This window comes from Lepidochelys kempii, chromosome 2 (assembly GCF_965140265.1).
Source record: "Lepidochelys kempii isolate rLepKem1 chromosome 2, rLepKem1.hap2, whole genome shotgun sequence".
Lineage (NCBI taxonomy): Eukaryota > Metazoa > Chordata > Testudines > Cheloniidae > Lepidochelys > Lepidochelys kempii.
This window is the reverse complement of record NC_133257.1, coordinates 89,275,090-89,288,847: the sequence shown is the minus strand read 5'-3', so window position 1 is coordinate 89,288,847 and position 13,758 is coordinate 89,275,090. Positions and strand designations below refer to the sequence as shown.

At 43.2% G+C, this 13,758-nt stretch overlaps 1 protein-coding gene across 6 annotated transcripts in view; it reads right to left on the bottom strand.

Moving 5' to 3' along the window:
- RALBP1 (ralA binding protein 1) overlaps positions 1-13,758 on the bottom strand; it is a 97,731-nt gene that overhangs the window by 34,440 nt on the left and 49,533 nt on the right. For 4 of the 6 annotated variants that reach the window (XM_073331597.1, XM_073331595.1, XM_073331594.1 and 1 more), the window contains one exon: positions 4,803-5,094. In XM_073331597.1, the coding sequence (XP_073187698.1) occupies positions 4,803-5,046 (244 nt within the window). In that variant the 5' untranslated portion in view covers positions 5,047-5,094. Of the gene's footprint in view, positions 1-4,802; positions 5,095-9,634; positions 9,772-13,758 lie in introns of all 6 variants that reach the window. The other 2 variants (XM_073331596.1, XM_073331593.1) reach the window with 1 other exon arrangement.

The following is a 13,758-nucleotide window of genomic DNA, read 5'->3' as shown; positions in this document are numbered from 1 at the left end:
TGCATGCAGACTCTGATGCTGGAAGACCAGATGCCAATTCATACCAAAGGCCCAGGGCCTCACTGAACACTGACAAATGCATAGTTGAAAACAGTCTGGCACACCTGTGGGTTAGTACAATTAAAAGATATATTAGTGTTATAAGAACATGTTTAGTGTTTAGACTTTATGGAATGCTTGCAGGATGCTGCATGTATTAATTTTACTTATAATATCTGTATCCCATGGTATAAAGTTATACTAAGTGTTTGCATTGTAAAACCTCTAATTGTGTAACTCACCAAACAGGAAAAGCAGCATTAATTAAGGAAAAGTGCTTGTCCTGCACACAAGATGGCCCACTGAAGGCAAAGGAGGCATCAGGTAGCATCAAAGGACAAAGACCTTGTTGACTGCATTCCTCACTCCCTCCAGGAAGGGGAGACGTGCATGAACGCACCTCATCAGTTTGGATTCTGGGGTGAAAGGGATAAAAATCCCTGACAAGGAGAAACTGGATTTTTATGTTGTCTGGACTCTGAAGGGCAAAGATTCCTAAACAAGAGATTCCCATGCCGCTTGGCATGAGTCAGCCCTAAGGACATACAGAGCTGCTTATTATAGAAGCTTATGTTACCTTTTCAAATCTAAGACTGTAACTCATTGGCGTGTATGTTTCCTGTTTTAACCTTGTAAGTAACTCATTTATTTTCTTAGTTAACAAAGCTTTAGTTAGTTTATAACAGGATTGGCTACAGGCATTGTCTTTGGTTTGAGATCTGAGTACAACTGACCTGAGGATAGTGACTGGGAGTAACCTGAATACTGTTGTTATTTTTGGTGTAAAGTGATCATCTATCACAGGGGTGGGCAAACTTTTTGGCCTGAGGGCCACATCTGGGTATGGAAATGGTATGGTGGGCCATGAATACTCACAAAAATAACAATTCATGTTCAAACAGGGACAACACAAGTTTGTTTCAAAATCAACACTATTATAATAATTCTGTTAAACAATGTGCTGCTAGAAAAGTACATTACTGAGCTGTTTGTTGATTTTACCACAACATTTTGCTCCTGTCTGAACACAAACTGCATGTTAGGGCCTCATTTTCAAAAGAGCTGCAACAGCGACGTGTTTTTTAAATCCGAAAAGACACTGCTCCAGGGGCGTAGCCAAAGGTGGGCCGTGGCCCACCCACTTATTATCCAGGCCCACCCCATTACTTTCCCCACTCCGCCACCTGGTGCTCCAGCTGGGGAGCGGCAGCAGGGCACAGGGGCTTGCAAACGCCGAGCGGGTGAAGCGCTGCAAGCTTCAGTGGAGCTCGAGGGCTGGATTAAAAACTCTGATGGGCTGGACCCAGCCCACGGGCTGTAGTTTGCCCACCCCTGATCTATCACATAGTCCACCTTGCAGTGATGGCAACACAGACTGGAATGCCCAAGGGGACTGTCTGTAACTCCATGATAAGACTGTTACAGTGCTTTCAAAGTTCACACTTGTTACCAGGTTGGTGAAATCTAATTATAGAACATACAACCAGTTTGGGGTGTCCGTGCTCTGCTTTTTGACAGTCTGCCCTGAGGCTGGTACTCAGGTCATGAGCCAGGCAAGACAGCATGACACATAATTCCCAGTGGCTACTGTCAGCTCCAAAAGGCAAAGTTAAGGTTGCATGGGAATTTACCGTAACTCTGCATTTTCTAGTTTTCAGAAGTTTGAGTTTTGCTGAACTTGACATTCTGGAAGAGCACGTGCTACCACCTGATAAGTTCCTGGGTTAGTGGTTCTGTCACTAGCCGTCACCTTCAGCCCCCAACTAAAACCCCTCCAATGCATTATTAAGGATCTACAACCTATCCTAAAGGATGACCCAACACACTCATAAATCTTGGGAGACAGGCCAGTCCTTGCCTACAGACAGCCCCGCAACCTGAAGCAAATACTCACCAACAACCACATACCACACAACAGAACCACTAACCCAGGAACTTATCCTTGCAACAAAGCCCGTTGCCAACTGTGCCCACATATCTATTCAGGGGACACCATCACAGGGCCTAATAACATCAGCCACACTATCAGAGGCTCGTTCACCTGCACATCCACCAATGTGATATATGCCATCATGTGCCAGCAATGCCCCTCTGCCATTTACATTGGTCAAACTGGACAGTCTCTACGTAAAAGAATAAATGGACACAAATCAGATGTCAAGAATTATAACATTCATAAACCAGTCGGAGAACACTTCAATCTCTCTGGTCACGCAATCACAGACATGAAGGTCGCTATCTTAAAACAAAAAAAACTTCAAATCCAGACTCCAGCGAGAAACTGCTGAATTGGAATTCATTTGCAAATTGGATACTATTAATTTAGGCTTAAATAGAGACTGGGAGTGGCTAAGTCATTATGCAAGGTAGCCTATTTCCCCTTGTTTTTTCCTCCCCCCTCCCCCCCCAGACGTTCTGGTTAAACTTGGATTTAAACTTGGAGAGTGGTCAGTTTGGATGAGCTATTGCCAGCAGGAGAGTGAGTTTGTGTGTCCCCAGGAAAAAAAAAGGGGGGGGGTGAGAAAGCCTGGATTTCTGCTGGACATGGCCCACCTTGATTACCATGCACATTGTAGGGAGAGTGGTCACTTTGGATGAGCTATTACCAGCAGGAGAGTGAGTTTGTGTGTGTATGGGGGTGGGGGGGGGGTGAGAGAACCTGGATTTGTGCAGGAAATGGCCCACCTTGATTATCATGCACATTGTGTAGAGAGTTGTCACTTTGGATGGGCTATTACCAGCAGGAGAGGGAGTTTGTGTGTGGGGGGGTGGAGGGTGAGAAAACCTGGATTTGTGCTGGAAATGGCCCAACTTGATGATCACTTTAGATAAGCTATTACCAGCAGGACAGTGGGGTGGGAGGAGGTATTGTTTCATGATCTCTGTGTGTATATAAAGTCTGCTGCAGTTTCCACGGTATGCATCCGATGAAGTGAGCTGTAGCTCACAAAAGCTCATGCTCAAATAAATTGGTTAGTCTCTAAGGTGCCACAAGTACTCCTTTTCTTATCACTGTACCAAGTTTACAATCATTTTGTGTTTCCACAGTTTTCTTCACAACTCTAAGGATTAGAAACAATTTTTGCTGTGAAAGCTGCAGTTTTTAAAAATGATTTTGTGGCAGGAAATGCCACAGCACCACTTTCCCCCTCCCTTTCTCGGTCTGTTTTTTAACATGCTTATCTTACAATTTGCTTGCTCATTTTGGGCATCACCATAATATACATAATAGTTAATATGGCATTTCATGATCAGGCCCATAATTTGTGGCTATGTGACTAGGCTTAACTAAGTAACCACAGTGCACATTTCACTACACCTCAAAAAGCATACAGTAAGCACACACAAACCTTGAGCGATTCCACAACAAAAAATTACATGATTAAGTTAATTTTTCACCCTTCTGACTTTAAAAATTAGAGAAATAATTTAAATCTAGACATATCCATTTTTGGACAATTAAACAGATTTGACACCAAAGTGCTTTGTTTCACAGGCATGCAGCTATTATGTCAGAACTTGGACACATGCCTGGGAACTCCTTTCTCAAGGTATGTCTTCACTGCAGTTAGCCCAGGCTAAGGGAACATTCAAGGCAGAGGGGCCTGAATACGTGCTAACTACTTATGCTAAACAATCTGTTCCACTTGCATTTAGTTGTGACTCTCTGAATACCCGCCCTGAAGAAGAGCTGTGTGTGGCTGGAAAGCTTGTGTCTCTCACCAACAGAAGTTGGTCCAATAAAAGATATTACCTCACTCATCCTGTCTCATTAAGAAATTCAGTCTGCAAACCAAAGCAATTCACACCTAATGGACTGACTTGTCTGCCTCTCCATTTCTTTCCCATCCACTAAACATATGTCATTTTGCATATATTTCCCCAAATTACAGATTTTATCACACAAAACCTTTACCAGAGGGCTGGTGCCAGCTTCTGGTAAACTGGCAATACAGGAGGAGGATTTCTCCGATAGTATATCAGTTCAAATGCAGCAGAAATGGAGCAGGTACACATGGAATTAAAAATGCAGTGCAGAGAAATGGAGGAATAAAACAAGAAAGTACAGCCAAGGTGGGTTCCTGGACTGAAGCCAAACCCAAGCTCATGCCTATGTGCTCGGCTGTGGCTGCTAGTTTGGGCTTAAAGTGCCCTCAAACCCAGGTAAGAGGTTTTTCTTTGTGGACGGAACCTTCAGGGGCAACACATGGGCTAACTCTGCAGTGAAGACATACCCCATTTTCTCTTCAGACTCTGAGGAATGTGTCTGAAAAAATAGAGAGGAATGAGAAGAACCCATTGCCAGGCAATTGACCGAGCAATGTCTTAGACTTTGGATAAAGTTGCTCATTAGCTTTCCTAGAAAGAAGTAAGATATTTAAAAACAAAAAAAAAATTTTTTTTTTAAATGAGAGACCAGCATAGCTCATAATTCAGGCATGAAAAGAAAGAAGGAGTCAGACCAGTGTTTCTCAACCTGTTTGTGTTGGCGACCCCTTTTGGATTTAAAAAAAGTTATGGACTCCTTCCCCGCCGCCACACACACACACAAATTGCAGCCCCCTATCTCAAACTCAGGGCTCCAGGCTTCAGTCCCACAAAACATGTCAATTAGCTTTGCAGGGCCGCCCGAGGCAATTGTTCTGCTTCCCACGCCCTCGCGCTGGCCCTGCTCGTGACCCCCCTAAACCTGTCCCAGACTCCCAGGTTGAGAAACACTGAGTTAGAGAGATCACACATATGGAGTTAGACTGTCTACTCACTTCTTTTCTCCTTTTTCTTAAATTTTCCTTTCTTCTTCCCATGCTCCTTTTCATCATCAGACACTATATCTGGAGGCTCATGTAGGTTGTCATGAGGTGGTGAAGGCTCACCAGTCCGGTACAATCCAGGGAATTTTGTAGGGCTGATTTCTTCAGAGCTGGGGGTACGGGCAAGAACCCCACTATGTTCCACTCTTCGATGTTCACTGGGGCTGCTGGTAGGAGGCAGGAAGCACTCAGTCATTCTGATTCCCTGACACAAAATGAAAAATCTGTCACCTGTCCATCACACCTACAACAGAAAAAACAAACAAGGTCTCCAAAATGCTCCAATCAATGTTTTTTAAACAATCTCCTTAGATCCCCATCCTACAAACAGTAGCAGTAGTAATGTTTATTACAATGAGACAGTCAATGGGACCGCTCATGGTACTATATTCAGCAGTAAGCGTCTGCAGGATCTGACAATTACTGAACTGCAGCCTTGTTATACAAATGTACTGAGGGATCTATTAGACAGTTTAAGTGGAAAAGGCTAAAATACTTAAGATTTGCCATTTCAAATATCAACAGATTTGAATACCTGTTAAAAAAAATTATCCTACAAGCTTCTACTTCTTAAATTAGGTGGTGGTTTTAGTTCTTGTTTGTTTGAAAGGTTTACTGGAATTTACACTTCTAGTTTTCACACAAATTACTCTTGTATGAGGGCTGGCAGTGATCATGAGTACCTTCTACAGGTCCCACCACTCCCATCCAGAGCTCATTCTCTTCTCTAATTAATTATCTTGCCTACCTGCAAACAAGAATTTGCTTTTCCTGTTCCAATATGAAAAGAGTGAGGTCAAATTCATCTCCAGCTTACGGTGGTGTAAGTGGGAAGGGAGGGAAGGGGGAGAGAATCAAGGAGGACGGGGTTGATCTAGTGCAAAACAACCACAACATCGCTTACAAAATAGGGGCATAATGGGCTAGCAGAACCCAAAATTTGGGCAAGCTGCCTGTTAGGGAGGCATGGCCAAGGTAGCCATGAAGTCCACTAACGCAGATACTCCCTTCAGAGGTTCCCTATAGCAGAGCTCCTGGCCAGAAATAAAATTCTTCCCAAACCAGCACAATTTCAGAGAGTGGCAGCAGAAACTCTGCCCTCCACAGGAGTGAGTCATAGTATACTCTATATCTCCTTGCTTCAGCTTTTGCTGAATTTGGCCTATTGAATCTAAATGGTCATCCTGAAATGTAACCTTTCCATTTTACTGCTTTCCCTGCTTCCCCAGTGCAGGAGGCTCTCCATTCCTACACCTACTGGTGTGCTTGGACAAAGACTCAGAGAATAGAATTATGGGTTTACAATGAAATGTGAACAGAGTCATGATGAACTGACTTCCGCATGAAGAGTATGCTAGTTGCCAGAGCAGTGCTTCCAAAAATTAGTATTTTGGCTTCAATGTAACAAACTCCATGCAGTCAGCAGATCTGGAGCTCCTGCTCAGTGATGTACACACACACTATAGCAGGGATCTCAAACTCAAATCACTACAAGGGCCACATGAGGACTAATACATTGGCCCGAGGGCCGCATCACTGAAACCTTTTCATACAACAATACAGAAGTATAGTCAAAAAGGGGACGGGGGGAGCTTGGCGGGCCGCAAGAAAAAAACTCTGTGGGCTGCCGCACGTTTGAGACCCCTGCACTATAGTGAGAAATCCTCACCACTCCAATGTAAGCAGAGAACAATCCCATTTAAAAGTAACTAGATAAACCTTCATTCAGGGGAACAAAATGTACAAAATTATCTGGGGGTGAAAATAACCCTAAATAAATGATCATATACGTTAGACTATATTCTTAGCCAAAGGACACAACTAATTTTTCTTATTTCAATGGTGTTATCTTTGCTGTAGCTCACGAAAGCTATGCGCAAATAAACTGGTTAGTGTCTAAGGTGCCACAAGTACTCCTTTTCTTTTTGCGAATACAGACTAACACGGCGGCTACTCTGAAACCTATCTTTCATAACTGTTTCCTGTTTGTCTTGTATTTTTCTTATTTGAATTAGGGATATGAAATAATCAAATCCCCTCAATAACTTGTGCTAATTTGTTTTTGATGTAAACAAGTGACTGCTCTCCTGTAATAATATATACTCTGTAATAGAAATATTTAGGAGTTCCTGGGATTTAAGACTTGTGATCATCCAAAACATTTCCAACATCATAGCTTGCAATCCATAAAAATGTACTTGGTATGAATAATGACACTGCCTTGTACTTCCATGGCATCTTTCAGTTGTGCATCTCAAAGTACTTTAAAAATGCTAGAAAATTAACCTCATAATACCTCAAGTGACAGGAAAATCACTTCACCCACCAATGAAATGCCATCATCTATAGGGTGGAATACAGAAGCTGTTTAATAGAGCAGAATCTAAATGTAATTTTTAATACTCAATTAGAATTTGGCCGAGACACCAGGATTCACATCCCTACTCTTGTGATCAGGGCATGAGTTTTATATCTCATCAAAAGATGGCACCTCCCACAGCACAGTAACCCTTCATACAGTGCTGAAGGACTGATTTTGCTTGTGAACTTCCCTATGCTAAGCGGGAGGTTTATTCCTGTTTTTTGTAACTTTGAAGTTTTGCCTAGAGGGGAATCCTCTGTTTTAAATCTTATTACCCTGTAAAATTACCTTCCATCCTGATTGTACAGAGGTGCTTCTTTTACTTTTTTCCTTTATAATAAAGTTCTTCTTTTAAGAACCTGATTGGTTTTTAGTGTCCTAAAAACCCACGGATCTGGTCTGTGCTCACCTTGTTTACCTATTTGGTTGGCATATTATTCTCAAGCCTCCCCAGGAAAGGAGGTGAAGGCGGCTGGGGGGATATTTTGGGTGAGGAGATCATGGAATTATGATTAGAAGCCTGGGTTGGGAACTCCAAGTGGTCCTTTTCCTAAACTTTTATCTAAGTCACTTGGTGGTGGCAGCAATACCGTCCAAGGACAAGAAAGAATTTGTGCCTTGGGAAAGTTTTTAACCTAAGCTGGTAAAAAATAATGCAGGTCCCCACGTCTGTATCCCAGAGTTCAGAGAGGGGAGGAAACCCTGAAAATGTTCTTTTAATGTAGTTGTGTGGGGAATTTCCTAGGTTTTTAAAAAAGCAAATTGAAAAAGAATCCATTATGTTGGGATCATATTGACATCCACATGGGTCATCAGCAGAGTTGGAACCTTTATATTCACCACAAGAACCTCTGCCATTTGAGCTAACAGCGTAACTGATGGCAATAGTAAACTGTTGTCCTTTATGTGGACTAGCATGAGGGGGATGGAACACTATGCCAGTGGGTTTTACAGATATTTGCTGACAGCAGAGGAGTGGTGAGACTCAGGAATCTTGGGTTCTATTCCTGGCTCTGGAGGAGAGCATACTCTAGTGGGCAAAGATTTTTATGACCATTTCCTTGCCCAGCCAGTTCCAGACTCCTTCCTTGCTCATCATCTTTTAGTCTCCCAGTCTCAGTCTCCCTTTGCCAATTCCCAGTCTCAATTTACCTGTCCCCACACTGCCAGACTCCTCCCACAGCCCCAAGCTCCTTGTCCCAATCTACTCTCTCTCCTTCCCCCAAAGATGCAGTCCTTGCTCCCTCTGCATTCAGATAAGGCAGCATCCTCCTCTACACTGCCTTGGGGATCGTTGACAGCGTAAGAGTCACTGACAGCAAAGGTGGATTACCGTTTTGTGGGGTCCTGGGCCAAAGCAAGTAGGGACCCACCCCGCCGCCCTTCTCCTATGCTCCTGCTGGGAAGCAGGGTTGGGGGGCTTCCCCCTCCCACCCGGTTCTCCAACCGGGGAGCAGGGTTGGGGTGCAGGGGCTTCCCCCGCTCTGCCCAGTGCTCCTGCCGGGAAGCGGGGTCAGGACATTGGGGCTTCCTCCGCTCCCCAGCAGGAGTGCTGGGAGGGCAAAGTAAACCCCCATGCCCTGCTCCCCGGCAGGAGCACCAGGCAGGTATGCGAAGCGGGGCAAGCCCTAGCGACCATACTCGGCTTGCCAGCAGGGAGTGCTAGGTGGGCGAGGGAAACCCCCATGCACTGACCCTGTTCCCCAGCAGGAGTGCCAGGCAGGTAGGTGGAACGGAACAAGCCCCAGCACCCAGATCCCAATCCCCAGCAGTAGCGGTGGGTAGGCGGAGCAGGTCAGGGGCGCCAACTTTTCCGGGGCTCCTGGACAACGGGGCTCCCGTTGGCCCAGTGGCTAATCCACCACTGACTGACAGCATAAGAGAGTCTCCCTGCACTCAGTTGAGGGGCCTGGACCCGACATGATTTGCAGCAGCCCAGAGCTGCAATCGCAGGGGAAATCCTGTTCAGTTCTGCGCGGATGGAATCTTTGGAGAAATTAGCTGCTCAAATGTACAGGCTTGTCTACATGTCCCTGCAATGTGGTCTGTGGAGGTATGAGCTGCAATGCATACTGAAGTGTAGCAGTGTAACTGCCCCATGTATTCCCCACTAACATGAATTAGACACCTAGTTTGTATTAATGTAGTCCTTCCAAATTTCAAGTCCCTGCACCAAAACATAGGTGTACTACAGCTTTTAAAAGAAAAGGTCACCAGAATGGGCCAAACAAATGTATTTTCCCCTAACCTCATTTTCGAAAATGGCTGAACCGTTTTGGCTTACATTTTCCAAAACATTTGGAATCTGAGGCAGAAATATGCCATCCCAAGTGTTTAAAGTTATAAAGAACACAAAAAGGGGTCTTATAATGGGAAGCGTCAGGCAATCTTAATAATAGGCGGTGGTATCAGCCACACTTACAACAACATGGGTCATGGAGATTGAAGCTCTTAACCATACCACATTCAGGGCTGGGCCTGTCTTCTGCACATCATACACACTTTCGGCACAGAATGCTTCATTATTTCTTTGTGCTGAGCCAGTCCCATGCCTTTGTCCTGATCACAACAGGGGCAAATGAGAAGTGGTGATTGCACACTTCACTGCTATTCTTCAGAACAACTGCTATGTAGAGTGAAGTAGATGGACAGGTAAATCGAGAATTTCTACTACAGTAGCAAGTACTCTGCAGGTCTACACCAGAAGCACTGCATACGGCCTCAAAACTTAATTTGTTTTCTCCATACTCTCCCAAACTCTAGTTGTTACAAAGAAATAGAGTGCTAAAAGCTAAGAAGTCAAGAGAAGGAAACAAAGTGGGAGTATTTTCCCAGGCTACCAACCACCCTGGGATACCTTGTTTAATGACAGCTTCACAAAAACAAAACCCAGGGTACAGAATGTACTCATTATCTTAGGCCTTAGGTCAAAAAGACCAGGACAAATTAAGGAAACAACACATCCCTCAAGGAAATAAGGAACACTGTTCTTGGAACAAAAGCACTCTAGTAACAAACATCAGCTTCGCTTTTAAACAAACAAGCAGGAAGAGAAAAAAAACGCAAAGCACTTTACAAACATAAGTGTATTAAAGCCTTATAGAGGAGAAAACTGAGGTACAGAGCAGTTAAGTGACTTATTTAAGGTCATGACAGCAGGAAATAGAACCCAAACCTGACTCCGAGACCAGTACTTCAACCGCTAAGCTATGCTTCCTCTAATGAGGAAAGATTGTGAAATCTTTGTCAAATCTAATCTTTCAATAATAAAGCAGATGGCTGTGAAATTTGACAACAACTTAAGCAAAAAACAAGCAATAATTTTACCAGTTTAAAATCATTTAGCTTTAAATCATACTAAAGTATTACAGCATAAAATGCAATAGTTCAGGCAACTACATCTAAAATACATCAAAATAATTCTTAACATTCTCTTGGAAGAAACCCAAGCTGTATTTGAGACGAAGCTATATACTGTATGCAAACTGGAGGGCCCTCTTGCTGGTTTAATTACGTATTCCTTAAAGAGAAAAACAGCATCAGAGCCAAGTAATATTTAGGTTTGGAAGGATTCAATTTTTATTGGTAATATGTCACCATTCACACGCAAGCTGATGAAAAAAAGATTACCATCAATAATAATTGAAATGTACAGATAGGCAAAGTAAGAAAAATGCTACTTGAGAACTTATCAGAGACTGTCATTAAATAATTATTACACCCCCCCCATAATTTCCTATAACTGCAAAAGTTTAAAATTGATAAAAATAAAAAAATGCCTCAACCCATAATTTAATGCAACTGAAAATTTAAAATTGATACAAATAAAGGCTTTAAAGTAAAACACATTATCCATCAAATGAAAATTTTAAAAAAATCAAGTTCTGCCAAGCCTAGTTTTATTAATAAAAAAAATCAGTATTCAGTTGCGCAAAAAGTGCATCCTTGTTTTTCTGTCAACGTGATATGCCATAAAAACAGAGAAAAAGACAACGATGTCAGCCTGGTTTGCTGAAGCCCAAGCAGGAATCCAAACAGTGTAAAGCACTGTAAAGCACTGGGATATACAAAAATAGTTTTACAAAGGATAAACTTTTGTCTACACATGTAAAAGAGAAGTGTATTTCTTTCCAAAGTTACCTACTTTAGTCTCTACAAGAAAGTCCTACAAAACAAATTTTAAATTCAGGAGTGGCATCTGACCAAAGATGATACTAATTAATTGTGAAAACAAGTATCTAGTTTTTCTCTGCCATTTATACAAAGCTCACTCATCTGGATTTTAGATTCTTGTGCTGTGTTTTACACACACTCAAGAGCTATCTTGGAGAAGTGTATAATTTTTCTGCCCTGATCTCCCAGCATGCTGACCTGCAATAACAGAAACAGGTAAAGCAAGCTTAAATTTCATAAGTCAGCATAATGGCATGACTGATCAGCTCATCAAATAATTCCCATGTGAATCACATACTCTCCACAATTACTGATAATTAAAGTATTAAAAAGGCCCTCCCTGAAATTTCACAGATGAAGATAAAATCTGTATTAAACAACAGGATTCATGCTCTCCCACATAAGAATCCTATAATTTTAAAACTAAAAGCTTATTTTGATTTAAAACTAAAAGCTTATTTTGATTTAAAACTAAAAGCTTATTTAGCAAAATGATTATCTGCGCAACTTTAAACTATCAGATTAAATGCATTATTAACATGATCTTCAAAATAATACTAGCCCCAGCCCAGCTTTATTAGTATTACACACAAAAATCTGTAATAAAAAAAGTTACTAAGTTTGCAAAGTCAAGAACTCATCAATTAGGAAGTGCCAGAATTAAAGTAGCCTGTGCAATCTTAATTGGGCCCTCTTATGTGTGTGCATTACGGTACCGTTTTTAATTACATGATCATACACTATTTTTTCCACAGGTCCCCTACCTCATTTAGGAGAAGATATTCAATATTTTGATTTCTCATTGTGGTTTACTGTGTAGTCCCATTTCTTATTTACTCCAGGTTATTCAAATCCTGCTCTGAAGACAGAATTATTAATATTCTCAAAGGGTTTTCTATAGAGCAGGGATCAGCTGCGAGAAGCGGCAGCCAGCACATCCCTCGGCCCATGCCACTTCCCGCAGCCCCCATTGATCCGGAGCGGCGAATCGCGGCCACTGGGAGCCGCGAGCAGCCGAACCTGCGGACGTGGCAGGTAAACAAACCGGCCCAGCCCACCAGGGAGCTTACCGATCCCTGCTATAGAGCTTATCACTATAGCAGGAATGGCCAAACTTACTGGCCCTCCGAGCCACATATGACAATCTTCAGAAGTTCGAGAGCCAGGGCATGCCTCCTAGGGCTCAGGGCTTGAGCCCTGTGGCGGGATGAGGGGGGCTAGGGTTCAGAGAATCTCAGGGCTAGACCCGCAGGGCACACCTGCTGGGGCTCTGGGCTTCAACTCCACTCCCGCTGAAGCTCAGAGCCCCAGCAGGCACCTCCTGTGTGGCTGAAGCCCAGAGACCCCCCTCCAGGCTGGGCAGAAGCCCCAAGCTCCCACAAATAGTCTGGTCAGCAGAAGGAGGGAGGGGGGGGAAAGGCTCTGAAAGTTACGCTTTAACTGTAAAAGAGCCACAGGCAGCTCACAAGCCATGGCTGGCCACCCATGAACTATAGCATCTGAGTGCTTCACAAATATTAATGAGTTTATATGCACAATATTCCTGTGAGATAAAGGTGTGATATTATCCACATTTTACTGATGGAGGCATGGATTAAAGCACAGAGAGATTAAGATTAAGAGTATCCACTAATTTTGGGTGCCCAATTTGAGACACCTAGGGCCTGAATGTTTAAGAATATTAGCATTATACAGCACTTTATAGGTTTGTTCAAAGCACATTCCATTGACTTCAGCCGTGAGTGCCCAGCCAGGTGTGCTGCAGAATTTTTTGAAAAACATGTGAGAAGGAGGGGGAAGCTCCCTTCTTATTGGCCATATGCCTCACAGCCCTGCCTCCTTCAGAGATGGAGAAACCAATAAGAACTCAATCTTCTTCTCTTCCCCCCTTCCCTCCTATGTGAGCAACAGGTTGGCTCCTCTGCCCCTCCCCTTCCTTCCAACGGGTGAAAGAGTCACTGGAGCTCAAGATGTGCCAAGGCAGAGAAAAGGTTGGGAACTACTGGTCTTAGTGACTTGCCTAGTATCACACAGGAACATGTGGCAAACTCAGGTTAGAATCCAGTTTTCCAGAGCACCCTTCAACTGCCTGAACTATGAAACCATCCTTTCTCTTCCTGCAATCTGCTGCCTTATTCTGCAAGAAATGAAGCAGTGGTCCCACAGACAACAGTCTCCTTAACTACGCAACCCTGATTCATCCCCACAGCAGACCCATCCTGTGAACTGAATGAGGCAGCAGTCCCATGAACAACACAGTCTTTTATGTATAGTAATCACATACTATCATAATTAGGGTTGCCAGGTGTCTGGCTTTCGACTGGAAAGTCCGGTCAGATATATGAACCAGACACTAAAAGTCCAGTTACCACG